General features: G+C 42.4%; 1 protein-coding gene across 1 annotated transcript in view; it reads left to right on the top strand.

The window, feature by feature from the left end:
• The window catches only part of PARVA (parvin alpha), a 197,132-nt gene extending 178,767 nt beyond the window's left edge, over positions 1–18,365 (top strand). The window contains exons 12-13 of the mRNA XM_086955935.1: positions 4,206–4,278; positions 11,373–18,365. Coding sequence (XP_086812061.1) covers positions 4,206–4,278; positions 11,373–11,449 — 150 coding nt within the window. The 3' untranslated portion in view covers positions 11,450–18,365. The remainder of the gene's footprint in view (positions 1–4,205; positions 4,279–11,372) is intronic.
• Positions 18,366–25,215: the final 6,850 nt, after the last annotated feature.

The following is a 25,215-nucleotide window of genomic DNA, read 5'->3' as shown; positions in this document are numbered from 1 at the left end:
TTGGTACCCTTTGCCTCCGGTACCATTGGCCCTGGAACGGCAGCTAGTTTCAGGGTGTGAGGTGTTACCACAACTGGAGCACGCATGCCTGAACCTACACGTTCCTTGCGGCCTGCTACACGTCCCCTTATTGAAACCCCAACACACTCCTTGCTTATTTCCGTTCCCGCCCGATTTAGGCTGAGACTCCCCCCCGTAGTTTGGCCGAAAGGGCTGTGACTGTTTCTGTGGAAAGGCCCTGGAGCCATTTGCGCTCGACCCTGAACCAACCGCTGATCCCGGCAAGAGCTACGCATGCCAAGATACAGTATCCAAACAGTCCCAAGTCAGTGTTTCATTAAACTCTTTCGCTTTTCTAAAAGCCATGTCATACCCTTTCCATTCTTCTCCTCCATACTTCTCATGGAAGCTTGTGATCCTGCTCTGGTAACAAGCCAGGTCACTGAACAGTTCCGGTGTACGTTCAGCGATAATTGCTACAAAAATAGAAAAGGCCCTGATCCAGTTCATCATCGACTCTTCGACCCTGAATTCTGCCATTTTTGCCCGCCATACACTGGGGTGCCATAAATCCTTCTGAGTTTTGGCATATTCTAACTCTCGATGATCAGTCAACAATGAAAACATGTTAATATGTTTGTTGGCCCACACCATCTCTTTAGTAACCATTGGAATATGTTGCACCAAGCTTTCCCGCCTTGAGGGTACGGCGCCCTCCCCCATCATTGGGAGTGATCTCTTACCGGCTTCCGCCGCACCTCCAGCCGTGTCCGTCGACTTATTCTGGTTATCAGCCGCAACCACCTTCGCCACCTGTGAAGAAATAGAAGGCACGTTTGCCGCCCCAGCACCTCTAGTCTGCCTTAACTGCTCAATAATCAGTCTAGCTTCTTCGGCCGGGTCTTCCACAGCCGCGGATCCCCCCGCTCCCTTCTTCAACCATGGTAACACAGCCGCCAACTGAAGCGCCAATTCAGGAGGCATTTGGTTGTCCTCCAGCGGTGTGATAACCACAGGGATTGGAAATCCCCCATCCGGTGTGGGTACCGGGCTGGACGCTGGCGCTAATGGGACCGGTGGGACCTCCATCGGGACTGGGGCCTCGCTAGGACCCACTTTCCCCTTCTTCTTTTTCCCCTATCCTCTCCTGGGGTAATGTTTGGCAAAGCAGGCCCTATGACCCTCTTAGGTCGCCCTGAGGGCCCAGCTTGGGCCTCAACTTGTTTCCTGAGGGCCGCTAAGCCGCGACCCAGCTGGTCTACTTTACCGAACTTCCTGTCCATCGCCGACACTTGGTTCACCAATGTGCGCAGCATACGTTCCATCTCGGAGCTCTTTCCAGTCTTCTTACCAGGCATGTCCGCGTTCAACGTTAGCTCAGCCTGTCCTCCAGAAATGACTTGGACTCCAGCTACGCCTTGATGACTGAAACAGAAAAAACAACAATTACACATTCAAAAAACTGCAGCTTGTTCCCTTTAGGGCTCACGAGCGACGAGTGGTGCAGCCTTCAGAGCGCAGGAACAAGAGGACGCTTCCTTGGATTTCCGCGCCTTTTATCCAGCAGCGGGAAGGCGGGGCCGCGCCCCCATCCCGCCCATAGGTACACGGACTTCCGGGCGGGTGTTTAGGACAACCCTTTTTGGGCGGTAGGGGCGTGCTCCGACCACGCCGCTATGGGCATACCGGCCGGGACACGCCCCCTGCCCGCAACGGTTTCCCGGGGGATCGGGGCACCCATCCATACGTTCGGGGTGACCGAGTGGTCTCCCCTTTCCAGCTGCAGGGCCAAAGGGGGTGGCCCTGTTCTGGGTCATACTGGCACTTACAGATTTCAGTCCCGCACTGCAGAGTTGAAGAATGTGCTATACAGCGATTGGGATGTCACAGGGGCTTGCTTCTACGAACCCTCCACGATGACAGGCAAGAATTCTGGGGCGGTAGTTGTCCCACACAGCGGGGTTGAAGAATGCATTATATAGCTCTTAGGCTGTCATGGGGGTCTGCTCTTCCCGCCCCTCCAGGAGGATGACAGGCAGGAATTCCGGGGCTGGTAGTCTCCTTGCAGCTGGCTTGTGCATCCTACACAGTGGAGTTGAAGAATGCACTATGGAGGCTGTCATGGCAGCTTGCTCCCCCTGCCTTTCCACTATGATGACCGGCAAGGAAGGATTCTGGGGATAGTAGTCCCCCTTCCCTGTGATTCCCATGCAGTAGCGTTGAAGAATGCACAATATAGCGCTTAGGCCATCATGGATAAGGCTTAGGTCATCATGGAGGTCTGCTCCTCCCGCCTCTCCATGATGATGATAGGCAAGGATTCTGAGGTTAGTGGTTCCCCTGTTGCTGGCTTGTGCGTCCCCCGCAATGGGGTTCAAAATGTGCAAAATACCGCTCAGGCCATCACATGGTCTTGCTCCTCCCACCCCTCTGCGATGATGACAGGAGAGGATTCCGATGCTAGTATTACCTTGCAACTGGCCTGTTCGTCCCGCACAGCTTGGTTGAAGAGTGCACTTTATAACACTGGGGCTGGCTCCAGCCGCCCCTCCACGATTATGACAGGTAAGGATTCTGAGGCTAGTAGTCCCTCTGTCACTGACTTTAGCTACTCCCTTAGCAAGGACAATCAATCCAGCTAGTATGATACATGGTCTTCGGACAAAGTTTAAGTAAAAAAATTCTTGAGATGCAGAAATATTGTTTTTAATATTGTGCGCGACAAATATCGTGATGCAGGAATATCGGGTAAGTAATATCAATGCAAAAATATCTATGTTGTTAATATTGTTGTCAAAAATATATATGTTAATTTCAATGCTAAAATTATCTGGAAATATCACTGTTAATATCGTTTTTTAATTATTTTTATGTATTTTAGTACATGTTTTACTTGTATATGTTATAAAGTGTTTGTTTAATTATTGTTAATGTTTTTTTAATATAGTTTGTAAATTTTTTGGTTTTAAATGTAATGTAATTGTTATTTTTAGTGTCGTAGTAGGTTGTGTAGTTTGTGGGGTACAGGGTGGGAAGTAAATTAATGTTACTTAGTTAATAATTCATGTTTTATAATTAATTATTGAATTGATAATTATGTAAATTGTCTTATTACATTTTTTATTACATTTTTGGTGTGAGTTGTGGGGTGTGAAGGGGTAAAGGTTGGGAAGGTAATGAACTATAACTAATTACTAATTATTAATTAATAATATTAATAATTATTTGATAATTATGTAAATTGTGTAATTAAGATATTTTTGAAGTTATATTTTGTGCAGGTTGGGTTGATTTTAACCCTCTGCAATCCAATGCCTTCACTGCTGTTGCACTAACTGCAGTGTGAATAGTAGTTGTTACTAATAGTATAGGTATTATGTATAGATTTATTTTAATATTGCTTAAATATATATCCTACTATGTTTATGTATTTTTATATTTTATATATATATATAAATGTATGTAATTTTTAAGATCTTTAGTCAACATATTTTTATATATTGTTTACTTCTTATTGCACTTAAATTGGAAATATTTTTTAAACATTGTTTATTTGTAGTTTATTTATTTTTTATGTGTATATATGTATGTGTGCATATATATATGTGTATATAGAGTTATATTAAAAACGTTTTTGAAAATAGAAGATAAAATGTATATTTGTTTAATAGTTTTATATTATACATGTGTATATAAACATACACACTTTTATACATATGTTAAAATATTTAAGTTTCACTTATTTAAACTACATATATAGTAAAAAAACAATATTTTTGTATGTTTTTTGATATTATTGTAAAATATTTGTTTTTCAATATTTTTGTACTAACCATTAGATGCATAGAAAAACTATATTTTTGTGATCGATATTTTTGACAAAGTGTTTTGTTATTACAATATTTATGGTTTTGATATTGTCCATGATCCATGACACATCCTTGAGCAGACAACCGATGGTTAGTATGGAGCAGCAGTGTTGGAAATTGTGTTATCCTGTACTTGTTGATAGTGTAAAGAAATGGTATGAAATATGAAAATGCAGGATATACCTTTCAGAAGGACTACATATAAAACTGATCATCAATGTTATCATATAATACAGTCAGCACTTTCCAAAGTGTATATGACATGCATTTTACTGTAAATGTGTGTTGTTTTTTTGTTTTTACTATGCTAAAACCTCTGTACCGATGTTCCCTTAGGTCCTTAATGTTTCATTTTCATTTGAACTGATGCAAGATGGAGGGCTGGAAAAACCAAAACCCAGGCCAGAAGGTAATTTTATGCTTGAGCAATACCGGTTGAGCTCTTACCTTACTTTGAGTGCCACCAATGTTTCAGATATTCCCATTAGCTGGCCATAATTTGGCAAAAAAACGGCTGCATCAGCTGACTTGAGTCTCAGCTAGCTGTAACTATTGTACTGGTACTTTGTCTTTTGGAGATGTGTATTTTTAATGAATGTATCCAATTTAAATGTTGTAGATAACTTCGATTTAAAGCATTGGAATTTAATTTGTGCTTCCGTAGTGGAGTTTAGATTGTGTAAACCCTCCGTGTTCCTGCTTCGATGCAGGTATTTTCAAGAGTGCCTAACTTAGGGGTCTATAAGGATGGCGGGCGGATCGCCACCGCCCTACTGGCAGTGGTAATACTCGCACCAAAACACCCAGCTGGTCGGCCTTTTACCCACCGCCGCCACATTGCCATGGCGGGGGGTACCGCGGCGGAGGGAAAGACCCTCTGCCGCTTTTCCGCTGATAGGCAATCATCGCGATTGCCTACTGGGCAGAAAAAGGCCTGCAATATGGTGGTGGTGCCTTGCAGGCACCGCCATCCATATTACGATGGTGGCGGTGTAATGCCTTTCCATGGTGGAGTCTCCACCATGGAAAGGCTTGCAGTGTTTCCTTTTGGAGCCCGTTGTGGGCCCCCAGAGGGATCGGGAGTGGGGGGCTGCACTTGCATGGTACCCCCCCAACATTGCCATACACAAGGTGCCAATGTACATCATGCATATATTGCATTGTGGCAGGTGCTGCTTACAGTACCGCCCGCCACAATGCAATATATGCGAGATGTGACCGGCAGGGTGATGGTCGCATCCTAATTAGAGGTGCTGGACTGCTGCCCACTGGTCACAGGACCGCTAGGGTGGCGTCCTAATAGACCTCTTAGCTTCTTCACGGATCACATGTAATTAAGTGCACCACAATTCTCACAGGCTGTCCTGATTTCCCGGAAGCAACCAGTTTTCTTTCAGGTCAATACAGAAATAAACCAAGCTCTGCACTTTTGTTTCGGTTACCTAAGAATTCTCTGCATTTATCCAACCACAGAGCTCCTTTTTCAAATAGTTAAGCCCCTTGCATGGAGGGACCCACCTAACTCCATGCCTTAATTTTTATAAATGTTTTCAAATCTATATGTATCGATATGAGAATCCATTAAGGACTTTCCCATTCCTTGCTAAAAGCACATATCATGGAATCCTACATGGTTGGTTCAGTGTTTCATTCTTCACATAAATACTGAAAAAGATTATTCACCATTCCATTAGAGGATGAATAATGAGTTCACTCTGTAGACCATCAGAGCTATCTGCCTTTGTATGCTTTAGTTCACTAGTAGTCTTATTTACTTCTCCACTTGTGATCTCTGTTGCCAAGCTGGTACTTAGTTCCTGGGGGAGATATGAGAAATCAAAAGGTTCAGGATATAAATGTATTGTTTCACAGAGCTTCCGCAATCTTATTGGTACACTTCTCTGAAAAAAACTGCAAAGTCTACTAAAATAATTACTGGATTCGTTCTTCTCCCCTCCCCTTTTTCTATGGCACTACATGTCACGTTTTGGACCAGGTAAGCCTTTCAGCTATAAACTATAGCCCATTCTGTTTATTTATTGTTTGTACCATTTTAAGGTGTAAACGAGTGTGATTTTAGCAGGAGTGACAAGTAATTTTTCACTTTGTCCTGGATTAAAGTGTGGCCTTAACGTATGGTGCAGTGTGTTATAATGACAAACTTAGACATTATCATACAGAACACTGAAAGGCAACATCATTTTGTTAAACATTAGCTGTGCTTTCTCTGTTTAGAAGCTCTAGTATGATATTAGATTTCACATTTTGTACTACTTCAAGTTGCTAGTTCAGATGCCTTTGAAGTTCAAGGAAGGGGGAATTTTCATAATTTATACATGAGGATATTAAAGCATTAACAACTTTTCATGGAGTTGGAAGGAAAGATGGCTTCTATAGTTGACAAAAAAGCAGGACAGAAACCCCTGGTCATCTTAGACTATGGAACTAGAGTCAGACTATAGTCTTTAAAACCCAGCTTATGTGACTTTAAGGTAAGGGAGGGTAAAGAAGCCTTTATCAGTTGACCAGGATGTAGCATCACAGATGTTGGACTGATTCCCCAGCATCAAGACTTCCATCTAATCTGTGTTTAAATTCAGGAAATGGTTTGCAATCCTGTTGCCAGTGTCAAGGAGGCAGCCTTTGTAGTTGGTTCTTTTAGGAAAGTATGTTCTACCCTATCTTCAGCTGACATTGTTTGTATCATAAAGAGGAAGTAATTTCTCATTTTATGAACACCATAAAAGAGTTCCATATTTGAACCAGATCTTCTGTGTTCCATTTCTCAAATCCACATTCTTTGTTTTATTTTCTTCTACTTCAAGAATACAATTAGAGTCTGTGAATCTAGCCACCCCAATACCAGCCTACATCTTTTCACTCATTTCCAAGGGGTCAGGCTTAACACTATGGGCCGATTATGATTGCGGGCAGATCGCCACCGGCGGGCCGGCGTTGGCGATCCACCCGCCAAATGTCCCTTGTGGTCCCCCTGCCACATTAGAATGGAAGGGGCACTGCGGCAGACGGAAAGACCTTCTGCTGCTTTTCTACTGGTCGACTTGTCGACTGGGCGGAAAATGGCCTCAATATTAGGATGTGGCATTTGCAAAGCCTTTCCATGGTGGAGACTCCGCCTTGAAAAGGCATGCAGTGTTCATACCGTTGTGGCCCCCCATGGAGGTTGGGAGGTGGGGGGGCTGCACTTGGGGACTACCCATGGTACCCCCCAACATTGGCATGAACAAGTTGGCAGGCACCGCGCGGTACCCGTCATGTTGTGCATGTTAATGCACAACATGCATTTTGGACATTGTGGCGGGAGCTGCTTTCAACACCGCCCACGACAATGTTCAATATGCGGGATGCGACCGACAGGGTCGTGGTCGCATCCTAGTGGGCACAGCAGGACCGCCACACCTCTGGCAGTCGGTCCCGTATACCGTTTTGGTGGCGAGCTGACTTTGTCCGCCCGCCATCGTAATTATGCCCTGAGTCCTTGTTTCTGGCAATAACTGAGAATGTTGAGCAGATACTACAATACAGTAATAAAGTTAATATTGGAATAGAATGTACATTTGTATTTTAAAACAAGATTTCTGACTAACAAAGCCATCACTTGTTAGTGGTATGTGCAGTTGTGAAGAATAAAGGCTTACATCTCTGCAGATTTCTTTCAAATTAGGGCTAGATACACAGTGTGTACCTGTGGATCAGCAAAACAAAAACTATTTCGTGGCAACCTCAGCAGTACTTTGCTACAAAGCGCTCTCTGCATCCAAGCACCTGGTGCTCTGCTCAGTGCTAGCCCCACAAAGGTGTTGCCCAGCCACCCATCACCTGTCATGGTCTGTCTTGCCCGACTACCATACTAATATGCACTAGTATAAACATGCAGAAAAGTAGAGAAGAAATGGCGCCGTGAACTGACACTTGACACCTACGCAGCCCACAAAAATGTCACCCACAGACCCCATCACCTCATCAGATTCGCCAAAAGGGCCCCCTTCAAAGACCGCCTAGACGACAACGCACACAAGAGCAAAGAGCTCTTCAACATTGTGAAGGAACTCTCCAACCCCAGCTCCAACACCACCGACATCCCACCTTCTTCCATCGCAAGATCACAGACATCCACGACAGCTTCAACGTCACCACCACCCCGACAGCCTCCGAGACCTCCGTCCCCAAGGCCACCATCCGCACCGATCCCCTGCTCTCCTGGACCAACATAAGTGACGACGACACCATCAAAATCATGAACACCATCCACTCTGGATCTCCGTCAGACCCATGCCCACACCACATCTTCAACAAAGCCAGCGCCACCATTGCAACCCATCTCCAGAAAGCCATCAACATCTCCTTCGAAACAGCAACCTTCCCGGAGAGCTGGAAGCACGCCGAGATCAACGCTTTACTCAAAAAACCCAAGGCTGGCCCCAAGGACCTCAAGAACTTCCGGCCCATCTCCCTGCTCCCGTTCCCGGCGAAGGTCATCGAGAAGACCGTCAACCGACAACTGACCCGCTACCTCGAGGAGAATAGCATCCTGGACCCGTCCTAGTCCGGGTTCTGCAGCAACCATAGCACCAAAACTGCCCTCATAGGCACGACCCGATGACATCCGGGCCCTGCTGGACAACGTCGAAACCGCGCCCCTCATCCTCCTGGACCTGTCAGCTGCCTTCGACACTGTCTGCCACCACACCCTACGCTCACTCCTATACAACGCTGGGATCCGAAACAAGGCCCTGGACTAGACTGCCTCCATCCTCTCTGGCAGAACCCAGGTCATCTGCCTCCCCCTTTCTGCTCCAAAGCCACCAAGATCATCTGTGGCGTACCCCAGAGTTCCTCCCTCAGCCCGACGCTGGTAAGCAGCTACATTGCACCGCTCGCCCACATCACCTGACTACATGATCTCAACATCATCTCCTACGTCGACGAAACCCAGCTGATCCTATACCTCATCCAAGACCCCCTCACCGCCAAAACCAACCTCCGCGAAGGAATGAAAGCCATTGCCGAGTGGATGAAGAACAGCCGTCTGAATCTGAACTCGGACAAGACAGAGGTCCTCATCCTCCACCCCCTCAGTCTGGGACGACTCCTGGTGGCCAACCGTACTGGGAACAGCCCCAACACCCACACAACCTGTGGTTCATCCTCAACTCTACTCTCTCCATGACAAAGCAGGTCAACGTTGTCTTGTCCTCCTGCTTCAACACCCTCCGCATGCCCCGCAAGATCCACATGTGGATCCCCACTGAGACAAGAAGAATGGTAACCCAGGCCCCTGTCAGCAGCAGGTTGGACTACGGAAAGGCCCTCTACGCAGGAACCTCGGGCAAATTCCAGAAACGACTACAACGTATTCAGAACGCCTCTGCACGCCTGATCCTCGACGTCCCTCGCCGAAGCCACATCACACCCCACCTGAGAGACCTGCACTGGCTCCCCATCAACAAGAGGATCGCCTTCAAGCTCCTCATCCATGCACACAAGGCTCTCTATAACACCGGACCAGCATACCTCAACAGACAACTCCGCCGACCTCGCCCTCGCCACCGTCCCATGCATCTGTAGAGCGACCTTCGGCTGCAGATCGTTCTCCCACCTCGCCGCCAAGACCTGGAACACCCGCCCCATCCTCCTACGGCAGACCCGGGACCTGCTAGCCTTTAGAAGACTACTCAGGACCTGCTATTCGAGCAGTAGTTTCTTCACTCCCCCCAGCACCTTGAGACCCTCATGGGTGAGTAGTGTGATTTACAAATGTTCTGATTGATTGATTGATTGATAGGAGCCAGACGTTGGTTAAGTGGAAGGCTGTACATACTTTTCAACAACATACCGCACAGTTGTGGGAGAATTGGGAAATGTCATCTATTGTCCGAATTTTCCAATTCCCACCAATTATGTGTTCATTATTAAAAATGTGCAAACCTGATACTTCATATTTCCATTAACTTAGAATGCATTTTGAGTTCTCCTAGGGAATTTATTTAGCTCAATATTTAGAACAATGGATGTTAACCATCCACTAAACACCTACAATGACTGTGGTGGAGGGAGACAGTTAGTTTACCCAAAGTCTTGAAAGTACTTCTTTGTCATCTTGCTTTATTCATAGACCTATCGAACAGATACCCTGATGGCCCTCATCACCCTGTACTTTGTCAACTTCCTGATCAAAAACACCATTGTTCTAATGTGTGCATTGTTACCATAATTTCTACAACCTCATTCCCAAATATTGCCTTTTATCTGGTACATAGTAATGCAACGTGCACTTAATTTGAAAATGGGACAAGAAAAGTCAGATAATCAGAAAGACAATAGAAATAGTGAGAACAGTTGCCAGGACACATTTTTAATAGTTGGAATGCATATTCCTCCTATTTGTATTCATAACGTGATATAAAAGACTTGCTAGTTATAAGAAACTAAACATTTGTCCTCAATATTGATAGTTTAGTCACTTGCCAGACTACAGAATAGTAACAACCAAAGGTCTAACATATTTATTAAAATGTAATCTGTTGGGCCTACTTGAAGAATGTAAAAACTGAGTGCCAGGAAAAGGATTTCGAGTGTTAATTAATGCCAAGTGGGTAATTGTCAGTGTGGTTTAAAAGGTGCAACCGAGGTAAGTTGTCTCTACTGCCAGAGAGGGGGAGGAACCTGATTGCAAATAAGATGGTAGAAATTGTTGTCTATATTAGGTTTAAAATATGATTGGGTTCCTTTCTGCTTCACTCTCCCCTGCCTTCCAATTATGTTAAGCTGATAATTTGTATACCAATTTACTTCACCCTAAATGTCACTAAAAGCACTGATGGTAGGATGGAAAAGGGGGCCTAAGGGACAGGAAATAATGGGATAATACAAAGAAAATGAGAAATTCGGCCTATGAATGGAGTGGCCTTCTCCAAATTGCTAATATTTGATTTTACATAGCTATAATGCATTGTGAGCAGCAATCATGAGAGATATATTAGTTTAAAATGATATTGTCTCTGGTAGTGCACTAATGCAAATATGTGTGCATGTGAAACACTGTAGTAGATATTTGAAGTCTCAACAAGTGCTCTTTTATTAAATAGATTTAATAAGAAAGAACAAACTCCTAACAAATGTGTAATAGTACTCTTGAAGGTAGTATTAAAACTTCTGATTCTAAAATTCTCTTATCACTGTTGAATTTTGCAACATAAGAATTCTAAATAAACTAGCTCTTTAGTGTTTTTAAATTACCTGTTCCATATTGAATAAAGTTTTCAAAGAAATTCATGGCAAGGTGAGATTATTTTTCCAATGCATCAATTACACCTGATGCAAGTTCCAAATAAATCATTCTACATATCATGAACATCTATTGAGGACATACTCGTAAGGTAGAGTTGCATGTAAATGCAGCATGAAGAACATGATAATCATGGTAAACAAATGGACGGTCAATGCTCACTTGAGTCTAACTGTGTTTTTTCTCAATTCTAGATATCGTGAATTGTGACTTAAAGTCAACGCTACGAGTTCTATACAATTTATTTACCAAATACAGGAGTGTGGAGTAAAGAGCTTCTGAAGCATACCATGAAGAATCGCCATCCTGAAGAGACAAAAAACTGCCACTGTATATTTGTTACTTAAATATTTTTTTACATACACAGGAGCAGGGATAAAGAGGCCTTAGTAAAGTATTGCCTTCTCAGTCAGTCTTCATTGCTGCAGTTGTTAAGTAATTTACAAATTACTTTCATGATTAAGATGTAGGGGAGAAACTTGTCATTCACCTCACGCCTATAGACAAGTTACCTTACCTAAGTGCCAGATCATTAAAAATGAAGGTATTCAGCAAAATGTCTTAAAAATAAAAAGGATTAAAGTTGTGGCGTGGTGAAATGTATCAGTCAATGTATAGACCTGCTTCTGCAACAAAGGATCATGACACTGACATTCACTAGTGATAGTAACAGTACTTTGCTACTGCAGGAATGTAATTGCATTTGACCTGCATTCCACTGTAGTCTTCACTCAATTGTTGTTTGCTATGTATGGCTAATATCCACTGGATCCAAATGCTAAGCCCCGGAGGGCAGTTTCAGGATTTATGCTTTTCAATCGCTTGACAAAACGTACCCACGGGTCTCAATTCTCAATGGCAATCGGTAGAAAAAGGATTTATAGCACCCCGATAAAATAACATTTGTGTGATCTTTCCTTTTGGGAATCCAATGAGAATACCTTTGACTTGGAAATCGGATTTTGTTATATGTGAGATCGCATAGCCAAACCCGAGGACTTCTGTGGAATGTTAAAGGATTTCAGTAACATCACAAGGCTGTTGCCTTATTATGGGATTTGGAGGTACACTGTCAGTTTAGGATTGTTTTGTACACTAGGTGGATTTCAACGTTCAATTGAGAAAGTATCTGTAATCCCTCAAATTTGAATGAAAAGGTTGGTTGACTGAGATCAAATTATATTAGTTCAGAAAAGTCATATTGCACCACTATAATTTTATAATACATTCCAGTGTTACGATGAACTTGAGCAGGAGGGAGTAATTGTGGTTTCAAAATGAAAAACAAGCAAGTTTTGGATGTTTGTTTTCTCATCTTTTTTCGAAATGGACACTGCCTTGTGAAGGCATTTAAAACAGAGCATTTTCTTTAAAAAAACAGCCTTTGTATTGAAGTAATAATACTTTTATTTCAAAAAACCCAATTCCCAGAAACAAGGTTTCTGATGAAAATAAAAAAGCATATCTAGTTCTGGACATGATCTTTGCATCAGCTTTCCTGCAAGTCTGTCAAATATTTAAGATGCTTTGGGAAGAAAGAAAGAACGGTACAAGCAAGACCACACTAAGAGAAAGGAATCAAATTACCCAAGCCAAGAATGTAATATGTAAATATTACTTGTAATCAAAATAAAATGTCCATCATGGCTAGGAAACCGTTTTAATTGTGCATGAGATTTTGCTGCAACTATGTATCTTTCCAGACTATCATATCTGTTTCTGACATTTTCAAGCATTATTATCTGCAAGGTGCAGTTGCCATTGGCATTGAATGGGAGTGCTTAGGAAATAATGTGCCTACTCCATCCGATTGTATGCTTAATTAGAAGTGTTAGTTTGTTCATAAATGACTCTTGCCAGTATACTAGTATTTATGGGATCTAAAAGAAGAAACTTCACTGATCTGAACGTAGATGACAGTATGCTTCTGGTAATCCATCCTTGGTTCATAACTTAAATGCTTTAGGACTTTCAGCCATGAGATTACTTTTGGAAAAAGAAGAGTGAATCTCATGTGTGTGTCAGGTGACATTACCTTTGAACTTTGGTATTGCACTGTAGAGCAATATCAGGGGGAGCAATGACAAATTGACAGGCATGTGGGATGTAGAAAACAATTAAGCCAAACATCTCTCATGTAAAAGATAGGTTATGGGCATCATAATCAGAATGTTAGTATATTTTCCTATGTTGTTGAATTACCAGTCTAACTGTTGCTCTTGATACCCGTCTTCATACCAATTAGATGTGCATACTTTGGAGCTGGAACTATTTTGAGTAAGATCATGCTCCTGCAAGCATGAATACAGAGCTATAATAGTTTTCAAAATGCCCTAAGAAATTACCTCTCAAGTGATTGCCTTTGATTTTCACTGTTGCCACACATCTGTTTTCTGTGGTGTGTCCATTTGCAGAAATTGATTTCCAATACCCTCATCCTCCACCATGTTACCCTACGTGCAAAGTGAAAACTATAGCAGAAGCATTGAGGAAGTTAATGCCACACAAGAGCTGTGGGACTTTGAGTCAATGGAGACAAATACCACTTAAATCGCCATGGTGTTGGACTTTGTCCACTGTAAATCAATAAACAAATAGAAAAAGCAAACAGCTAATAGTGGTCAGGCATTGATTGAAATGCCGTGTATAATGATGGTGGAAAAAAGGGTTGCTCATTATTATTGAAACTTTCTGGAGGTCGATCGTACTGTCTTCTTTTTCAACATATATTGTATAGCATCTGTTCTGTAACGATCTTTAGGATCATATAGTGGTGTATGGAAAATCATATTTTGAAACTCATTTAATGTCATAGGATGAATACACAGAACATGAGACACCAAGTCTAATTTTGAAGATTGTTGAATAATTTTAGACATCAGTCCCTATAAGAAACGTGTATGCCAATTAGCACTTTGTGGGAGCTCTTAAAATATTACCACAAGGAAAACCTTTTCCTATTTTCAATTATAGTTAAGTGCTGGAAACCATTGGACATTTTTCATGGATTCAAGCATAACTATAATTCTAAACCCTCTCTGTCCCTGAGTCTCCATTTCACCCATGTGCCCTTTCAAATCCCTTATCTCAGTCTCTTTCTCTCAGAGAAATAATGGTACACGTGGAGGAAAAAAGTTCAATTGTAATCATTTTGGAGGAGGATGTGTCTGAATCCGATTCCTGTCAGCAGGCTCTCTACTTTTGGTCTGCGCTTCTCTTCTTCAGATGCAGACTGCTAGTGCTGAACATTGGCAACCCATAGTTCTACATATAGATAAAAGCTGGATAGGGTTTGTGTAGCTTAAAGCACCCCATCAGTCTACAATCTAAACAAAAATGAATATGTTGTTGAGACTTTTTTCTATTCAAATTATCTGTGGGCTTCTCAAGTGATATATGTTTTTTAGAGTTGTATGGCAAACTACGGTTAGAATGTGCAAAATGTTTGCTTCTCTATTATGCTATTGCAATTTGTTTCTAGTCAGAACATCCTTTTTTTCCACAGATCAGCATTTCCCTTTTATTCTTAGAGGCTCTTAGACATTGTTAAATCTTTTTACCACAGGGACTGCGAAAGACTCATAAGCGCACATACACTTATCACAAAGGATTGTTCTCCGTTTACATTAAAGGTATGAATATATTCACTATGCTATAGGTAGGATTATTATCACCCTACTTACTTAGGAACTGCATTAAATAAGGATAGCTAGAAAAACCCTAAAACTACTACATTGCTCATTTAATTGTTTAGTATTGATTTTATATTTTGTAACAAAGGTGTATAGCATGCACGTTACTGCACTCTTCTTTTTATTTTGTGCATGATGGAAAAATGTCTGAAGAATTATTTTTAATTATGTAGGTGCTAAGCCATACTGTACCACTATCCAAAATATTCTTATATAAAACTTCACTTGCCAAATGACTTCTTGTGATTTCAGTCAAAACAGTGATCTTTTTAGATGGATAGTGATACTTTAAGAAGTATGTGCAATACAAAGTCCATATAAATGGATTTTTATACTTTCCAAAACCTTTCTTTCAAACCTTAATTTAGTTTCATACGAGCTGTCTTATTGAAATTATAGTCTCTGTGCTACACTGAAAACTAGGCATACAAATCAATGAACATTTTATATATACCTAACGCTTATTTTCTGGCTTTTATCATCGTCTCACAATGACACTGCTACATTGTGGCATGGCTTGCAGAGTTATCTAAAGAAACGCCGGGCACATTATGTTGCTCATCAATTGGTTTCTAGGAGACACAACTGTAAAGCACTAAAATGCCTCTTATGTTTTCCTACACAGTTACGGTACAAAGAATTCATAGGAGATGCAATTATTTTCTGTCTTTGTTAAATAGTATTTCTATTACATGCCTTTTATATTTTTCTCTTTCTATGTATGGCCACTGTTAAAACTTGCTCCTTTTACTCAGATCAAAAGCTTTGCCATAGACGTAGACATACGCTTTTGTTAACCGACAACACCTCGGTTCAAGAAAGCGTAATTAATTTGGGTAATTTCCTGTTATTTACAGCATGCATGTTTTACTTGTTCGTTACGTAAAGGAAATAAGAGCAAGAAAACATTTTTTTACATTCCCTTAAAATGTATTATCCTATACAAAGTAGAGGACGTTTGTTTTTATAAATTTTTATTTTTAACTTTAATTCATATGGACATTTATTAAGGGTACTTTAGTTTAAGGGCTTCATATATCTGGTGAGAAACATTTGATAGAAGCTTGAACTTATTAACCAGTGCTATGAGTTAAAAACAGCCTAGTGTCATCAAATGGGAATTGTTTTGAAGTGTCGCTCTTTATCAACTGCTCTGTACAGATTTGGGTTTTCCCTTTTTGAGAGTAATGGGCATGTGGCCCTGGAGTAGCAGGAAGAGTACTGTGGAAGCAGTTGTTTGAAGGCCATGTGCATATCTTTGCTTAGTGAAGTCAACTCTGGTGCAGAAGCTATGTGAGTGTGTGAGAATGCTTTGTATGCTTCGTAAAAATCTTAGGGATGCATCAGTTTTAGAAATGGATCTTCTATTTATGCTGAAGAAATCACATTATAGACCAGTTTTGTATGGTGTTAATTAATTCTCTAAGACTTAAATAAGAAACAATTAAACCTAATTAATGTATATGTGTGAATTAGTCTTATTATAGATTTCATTTTGTATGTTGAACCACATCTTCAGTCAATGCAGCAGGCCTATTTGAGTCTATTTTTGTGAATGCATGTGTTTTACATGCATGCTTATAATTCTCTCTACATAGATCTAAAGGATGATGTTCTTTTATATAAATGCACATATGTTTGTGTTACAACAACATTTTAGATATTGCATTTTATTGAGTTGTTTCATCATGTTATTAAGTGATGGGTCAGCACTGCATCATAAGTGATAGTTTAGTATTTGTTGCATTGTTTTGTAACTTAAATGTATGTATCTCGGTGAATTCATAAACTGCTGCGTATATTGAAATGTACTTAGATTGGTCAATACTATCTACAAAACCCAAAATATTTTAAGTGACAGTAGTTATGTAAAACGCCTCGGCACCCAAAGCATACTTGCATTTTAGTTAAAATATGTATTCTGCTTTATATACAAAGTCTCTCTAAGCTATCAGCCTCACAGACCTGAAAGACCAAGATGGTTCAGGGCAGGAGCAGAAAAGCAATTTCATAGAAAGAGGTACATTCTGCGAGCTTTCCAAAGTGTCCTTCATTTACATTGTACTTCTACTGTTCACTATATGCATGTTAAAATTTCACAGTATTGCAAAGTAGGTAATAATTCCTGGAACATAGTTCTAAAGGTCACATGTTTTTAGCTCCAGTGCATTAGTTAGCCTTTTAGAAAATGTACTTGAACAACATGCCACTCAAGTGCCTGCCATGACTTGTCATGTCTACCTGACACAAAGTGTTCTGTTAGTCCAACTAACCACATTTCAACATTTGTGATGCTTTGCATAGCTGTTAGTTAATTGACCTATGCCATTCTCCGACTCTGGGTTTTGAAACCAACACACACTGTGCAATTTTTGAATTCTAACACACATACAAGTTTGCAGCGTGGTATAAAGTCACATTACATAATGTATTGTAGCTTTGCACAAGTATTGACTCATTTTAATAGGACGATATGTCTATATGCTTAAAACTGAATAGTTTTAAAAAAAAGCTAGAAACAATATCTTGATCTACATTTAAGTAAATAGACTCTGGAATTTAAGAATGTGATACTGTATATCTGCATAGTCAACATGTGATGTACATTTGTAGTCTGGTATATGTGAAATCGTAAATGCATGACTTGATGATTAATACGTTTTCAGTATAGTATAAAGTATATATCTTATTGTGTAGAGGTACAAATTGACTGTAATTAGGAAAATAGCAATATATTCTCTGCATCAGTCTATTAACTATGCTTGTAATGATTGCGTAGCATAACATGAAGTAAGCTGCATTTTATATAGACTTTAAGCATGACCAATGGAGTTATGTGAGGCCACAGCATTTTCCATCATAACTATGAAAATTCTGCATTGTGTGCTGCCATGCAGTAGTAGAAGGTTTTTCACAAAGGGTTCTCTTTCAGGTGCTAATTGCTGTATTTACTAATGGGGTAAAACATTTGCCCAGACACTGTTAACATCTAAAAAGGACGAACTAATAAAGTAATATTATCACAAAATGTGCCGCTTACACCAAATAATTCACCTTTTCTTGTGCCATAGTTTAGTCAACCCTGCTACATAATTTGGTCATGCATCATAATTCCAGTGGCCTCGACATTATTTTGTTTGGTGAAGTATCTTAATAAAAGAGGTTTCTTTGAGCAGTGTCTTTGAGAGCGTCATAACATTTGAAACCTGTCTTTCTTTAACAAAAGTGTGATTAAACTGCATAAAATAATTGTTTTTTAGTAATGCACTTTCATTAATTAATCAATTGACTATTTAGTTTCTACTTTTATAAATGTTTTGCTTTTTAATCTTACAGAATAAGTCATAAGTCAAATAACAAGTGGCATAAATGTACACAGCAATAATTTCATCTGTGATTGTTGCAACCCCTTGATTTTGCATGTTGAATCTAGTCATATACTTAAATGAAAATTAAATGGCTTGACACTTTATTAAAGACCTTTTTAAAGATTTTGTATGCTATTCTCTAACAGTCATAAATGTTTAATTGGTATGCATGAGTGTCCATTCTATTTCAGCCAAACTACTAAACTAATAATTGTATTACCTTAACGAAAGAACATGGTAGAAGTAAGATTCGAGTTAAGTCATTGGAAAACAACATTTACGAATTTAGGCCTTGAGAGAGGTTCTAAGCAAAGAAGTCAGAAGCCTCGGGTTAGAGGGTGATAGAATATTTACATCTTACTCCCTTAAGTTAGAATCCTCTGTATCAGTTTAGCCAGGTGTTCATCCTCTCACCAACTGTAACTCTCCCCTGGCTTCTGCTCTGCCCACAGCAACATTAAATTACATCATTAACTCTCCCATTCCAGTCACCATCTCTCTCACACAGACACAGACACACCCACACACCCAAACACAATGTGGACATACAATATACTACACGCTTCCTTAGAACAACAAAAACTAATGAATACTGAATCTGCAATAAACAAGAATATGTGGCACACAGTCAGAAATAAGACTCTCACTCAACAATCACTCAGGCAGAAACATGTCTCGATCACCCAGCTTGCTGACAGGTACCCTATCATACACCCACACAGACACAAAAAAAGCCCAATCATGGTAAATTCCCAATAAGTCAAGGAAGATCTTATTACCGTTCAGTACATGAGGCACCCAAACTTCATGACAAAGAAAAATCACTTCAACATAGAGTTGTGAATATCAAGTTGTGGTGCAACTGTAATGTAGATGAAGCTGAAATGCAATGTCCTGGTTAGCTTAAAATACCAGTTCTTCTAAGAAGACTTTTTTTTATATAGTGCAAATTTGAACCGAAAGGTATCAGGTATCAGAGCGCTTTACACAAGCATCAGTTGCGTTACATGAGGACACGTACATTTTTTTGTTAGGCACAGGGGGATTAAGTGATTTGCCCAGAATCACAGGATGTTGCGCGTCCTTGCCAAGACTCGAACCTAGTTCCCCAGATTTGAGGTCGACCGCCCTAACCGTTAGGCCAACTCGTCTCTCCAAGTCTTTATTCGTAAATTACATACATACAGAAGGAGTCTCGCCCTTTGTCACTATAACACTGTACACACACTAATAAGAACCACAAACCAAATCTAGATGACAGTTATCGAAATATGAGTGTGCCGCAGTTCCATTAAGTTACCGGTCCTTTGATTCAGCAGCAGAGAAAAGGTGGTCCATGTGAGGTGTATGATTGTGGAAAAGGAAGGAGTGGACAGTGTGGCAGAGACTGAGTAATATCCTTACAAGACAAGTTTGTGGTATACCTATTACATACTCATTTTTCATGTCAGTTCTAACAGTGAGAGAAAGTGCCTCTTTTTTGTGTGGGTGGCCACATTTGTTAAGACTGATGCTGCTGGTTTTTTAATTTTACATGCGGGGGCACTGCTGTCCTGTCCTCCGCGTATGTGCTCAGACCCCTAAAATATGTAACATTGGCTAACTCCTAATTGCCATATTTAACTTCTCAGTTAGGCCACTGTACATAGTGCAGGAAATACTTCAATGGCATAGAAAAGATAAATGCCACCAAACAAAACGATGGATTTAGGTCCAGATCTCTGTGCTGGGGTGAATGTATGGCATTGTTCTGCATTCTGTCCATCAATTTTTCTTTTTGCAACTGTGAATTGCAGCATGTTGTGCCATCCACTAGGCTGGGAAAGACAAAATGGATTTATATCTACTTGCATAGCCTGACTCCTGCTGCTTTTAAACCTGCAGACAAACTAGTCACAATAACCCTTCTTGACAGAAAAGAACCTTCATTTTAAATATTATACAAGTCACTCCACATAGGCCCTTGAGCACACAGTATAAGGTGCCTAGTATTTCAAAGTGATAGATGGCATGTACCCACAGTGACTACCCCCAAAAAAGCTATTTTCACTTTAAAGGGCTGCAGCTGTCCTATGAGAAACATTAGAGCTCAGAACATAATTGTAACCTGCTATGCTTGATGTGGAACAAGCTACAGTAATAATTCCAGTATTGTTTTTTTAATGTTTGGTATAAAAATCAACTGAAATGGTGAAGTTGGATTTTTTAATAAATATTTATAAAATGTAACTTTTAAAAAGTTACACTTCTTTGCATTGAACCTTAGCATTAGCCTAGTGACAGATGGCCATGCCAGTCCTTACTATTAATGTGGTGTGAAAAGTGCTCACAGAGCATGAACAGTGGCTCAGGCCTTTTCACTTGAAGACCTGAGTGTGGGGTATCTGACAGATCACAGCTCAGCAAGGAAAGCTGTGAGGGTCCAGAAACCATTCACTTGAAAAACACCAGGAAAAAGCTGGTCCTTTCATTGTTCAGTATAATGGAAGACCTGGAGAAGGGCCCTCTGTAGCCAGCTTGGCATCAGCCTCGTGGGAGAAGGAGCAGCCCCAAAACAAACTTGGTGCAGTTAAATAGAAATGGACTGCTCATTTCTCTAAGCACACCCCTGGCTGGCCTACAAGATTCTCTCATGTTGAATTTTACCTTAGAATAGTGAACTGTTTGCCTCAATAGTGTGTGAGGCAAACCGAACATGCTGTAAAAGTAGGAAGGATTGTCCCTGGGAAATTTTTTCTCATTAGTTAGTGTCCAGGAGTCAACCCCACCCATTAGCTTGTGAAATCGACAAACTTGGCACACCTGCAGGTCATCAGAATACTTTCTTGACCTGTGGAAGAATAGAAGAGGACTGGATCTGCTGTTTGAGACCTGGGTGAAGACCTGAAAGGCTGGACCTGCTCCCATTTGTGCCCAGGCTAAATGGTCTCCAGGGATCCGTTGGATCACCTCCTGTTGAGCTACAGTAACACATCAAAAAGAAATCCTGAAGTCTACAGCTGACCAGTAGCGACTGAAACTGGACAGGGCACTGCTAGTGGCCTGTGCTGCAGTGGGTTCTGGCCTCTAAGTCCCTGAGGTCCTGGGAACCTTAGAAGAGACCAAAAGGAGCTGCTCAGGAAACTCTGACAAAATGGAACTTACAAAATATTTGGACTTGTAGGACCTCCAGAGTGTCAGCAGGACCTAACAGCAAAGATGTCAAATTTTTATATGACCCTTGCCACGTAGAGCCCCAAGAATGCCCAGCTGAAGAATTTTGAACACCATGGAAAAGACTTTGGGCCTCATTATGATTCTGGAGGTCAGACCGCCAACAGCCCTTCGGTCCGACAGCTGCATTATGATACTTGTGATCGGACCCACAGCTGACGGACGCAAAACCGTTGCCTCTGCAAGGATCATAGATCCCGCAGTGTTGTTAATGTATCTAGGACCCTAATTAGATATTCCCGATTTATGCCCTTGTGTGGTTACAATAAATCATATCCTTATAAAGGCATAAGAATCATATCCATATTAAGTCATAGCCAATGCAGTCCAAATACGGCAAGGCTACTCCCATAGACTCCTACAAAGTACAGCGCGTTCTTAAACAAACCAAGCCTCCAGCAGCCCGGGAATTTCCCCTGCTTCTGTTTTGATTTGTCCTAGAACTCCTGAGAGTCCTGAAAGAACTGCCAGTTCTTAGTGACGTCTTATGTCCAACCTTACGTCAAACTCGGCACCTTCCAGGTCAGCATCTGCCTTAAGCAACACACGGTGGTTTGGAGCCGAATCGGCTATCTACTTGCCCGACGCCCTGCTGATGCGAGTGCCGAAGGAAGCCGACCCTCCCTGCTGACGCACTGAGAAAGACGCCGTCTTTTCTCCTGCCGAGAAATACAGCCCCAGTGTTTTCCAGTCACCCTTGCGGGTTTCTGGGAGATCGAGTCCTGAGAGGGAGATACAAGACCTCCTTCATTCTATACATAAAGTACGGAGCTGATTAGACCCATAGAGAATTCTTGGCAAAAACTGTAACTCATCTACTCCTTCCCTGTGCTAGGCTTAGGTTAGGTACACTGGGGTAGGCGTATCTTAGAAACACCAGTTGAGTAAGTTTAGTCATTATTTTATCATAGTATGTATTTTATCCATTTTAAGTATCATATGGCTTAGAAACCATATAAATGCTTTTACAGTATTATTTCATAATACTCCTTTTACTGTCCATATGGCCGGGATACCCGTCACCCCCTCCCAACACAATCCCCAAGGATGGGAAGACGGACACAGTTCTTGACTTTTGGAAGGCGGGAGGGAGTTACCCTCCCGGCCGTATTTATTAAAATATGAAACAAAATCAAAACATTAAAATAACAGTTTCATATCATGTACAATTTCATTTTCACCTTACGATGTTTATTGGCTAACCTTAACACAGCTCTAATACAAAGGTTCTCCTAGCCGATTCTAAACATCCTGCAAATGCATATACTCAAAATTAAATTGTACATCCTAACATTACGGGCCAACGGCACGGTCGTAACCGGTGTCAGATCCCTAATACCAGAACTCCCCCCTTACTTGTAAGGGGCGGGCGCACAGAGGACTGTACCAACTTCCAATTTCCCTTGTCTTAACGGGGGCCTCATATTTACTCGACGCCATCTTAGTGGTCGTCCGAGGACTCGTGTGAGGTGTCTAGAAGGTAGCGTAGACCCCCCCTGCCACCCCACACTGCTTACCACATCCGCCGTCGCGGATGTCCTGGCCCCGGGAAATTCCCAGGAGGGGCCCGTAGCCCCTCCTCCCCAGGGAGGGGCCTATGACCGCCTTCCCTTTCGGCGGCCCCATCCTTAGAGGGGTACCGCCTCCCCGTGTGAGGGGCCAATGGCCGCCTCCCCCCGGGCGCTCCCATCCATAATGGGTGGCGCCCCACCTCTAGGGATCTTCCAATTACTGCTCACCGATCATGACCTTACCGCCCGACCAAAATAAATACGACATTTTGAACCTAATGAGGACGGTATAAACGGTTAGAATGGATATTACACAATAACCTTTATTTACACAAGTAACACATCATTCAACTAGTCTGTGATACTTCGCCTAAGAACATGCTAAATAGCAACCATTTTATTATCCTCAAAAAAGACAATCCAGACTTTATTCAAACAACCTGTAAAAGAGATAATATCACCGTTAATCGACTTTATTGCAGTACTAATCGTTGCCATAAGGGGCTGGTGGGTGGGTCAAAATTGGCTCCTTGTTCCGTCTCGGGCTCACGTGCAACGAGGAGGTGCAGCTTCCAAGCACAGGAACAAGAGGATGCTTCCTTAGATTGTTGCTCTTTCATTCTTCCTCGGGAGGGCGTGTACCCTCCTCCGATCCGCCTACGGGGCGTGGCCAACGGTGTAGGTGTCTAGGACAACCCCTCTTGGGCGGGAAAAGGCGCGCCCCGGCTACGCCGCTTCGGGCATACCAGCCGGGACACGCCCCCCACCCAAAATGGTTTCCCGGGGGGGTCAGGGCACCCAACCATACGTTCGGGGGGACCAAGTGGTCGCCCCTTTCCATATGGCCGGGATACCTGTCACCCCCTCCCAACACAATCCCCAAGGATGGGAAGACGGACACAGTTCTTGACTTTTGGAAGGCGGGAGGGAGTTACCCTCCCGGCCGTATTTATTAAAATATGAAACAAAATCAAAACATTAAAATAACAGTTTCATATCATGTACAATTTCATTTTCACCTTACGATGTTTATTGGCTAACCTTAACACAGCTCTAATACAAAGGTTCTCCTAGCCGATTCTAAACATCCTGCAAATGCATATACTCAAAATTAAATTGTACATCCTAACATTACGGGCCAACGGCAAGGTCGTAACCGGTGTCAGATCCCTAATACCAGAACTCCCCCCTTACTTGTAAGGGGCGGGCGCACAGAGGACTGTACCTCTGTGCCAACTTCCAATTTCCCTTGTCTTAACGGGGGCCCCATATTTACTCGACGCCATCTTAGTGGTCGTCCGAGGACTCGTGTGAGGTGTCTAGAAGGTAGCATAGACCCCCCCTGCCACCCCACACTGCTTACCACATCCGCCGTCGCGGATGTCCTGGCCCCGGGAAATTCCCAGGAGGGGCCCGTAGCCCCTCCTCCCCAGGGAGGGGCCTATGACCGCCTTCCCTTTCGGCGGCCCCATCCTTAGAGGGGTACCGCCTCCCCGTGTGAGGGGCCAATGGCCGCCTCCCCCCGGGCGCTCCCATCCATAATGGGTGGCGCCCCACCTCTAGGGATCTTCCAATTACTGCTCACCGATCATGACCTTACCGCCACAGGCCGGATAGTTGACCGGCTATCCGGACCCCCCACAAACTCCTACTAAAGGTCATGGCTACACAAACTCTTTAACCAAGCTATGAAGTCTCCTATGAGTAAGACATTCCCCTCCCGGGACAAGTGGACCCCATCTTCAAGATACATATGGTCCCCCCGAATACATCCATGTGGAATACAATGCAACTGGCCTGAACGGAACAACCTACTAAGTTTGTTATTAACTTTCTTTACCGACTGATTCAAAGCTGACACAGAAAGGGCCCCCCGCCACACCCTTCTAGGAATCATGTGTGACCATGCAATCGTGCACCCCGGAACCCTTCTTGCCAACCAACTCACTGTGGATAAAATTAACTCGAGAAGTACTCGTCGACCAATGGTTACCAAATCATTGCCCCCAAGATGTACTATGATTACAGACGGCGGTGACCTCGTCCGCCCTAGCAGTCCCTCCATAAAAGTTTGAAACTGGTCCATACAGAGTCCGCCCCTTCCGTGGAAGGTCACCCTGCACCCGTATTCCCCAGCCACGTGAATCATGTCAACTGCTTTGAATACGTCCGCGGCTCGCCTCACGTATGAGTGGCCAACGACCCACACCACTCTTCCCTCAGCCGGTGATCTTTGACCGCTGGTCCCCAGGT

The sequence above is a fragment of the Lissotriton vulgaris genome, chromosome 2_1, assembly GCF_964263255.1.
Source record: "Lissotriton vulgaris chromosome 2_1, aLisVul1.2, whole genome shotgun sequence".
NCBI lineage: Eukaryota > Metazoa > Chordata > Amphibia > Caudata > Salamandridae > Lissotriton > Lissotriton vulgaris.
The sequence above is the reverse complement of the archived record's forward strand: the minus strand, read 5'-3'. Positions and strand labels throughout refer to the sequence as shown.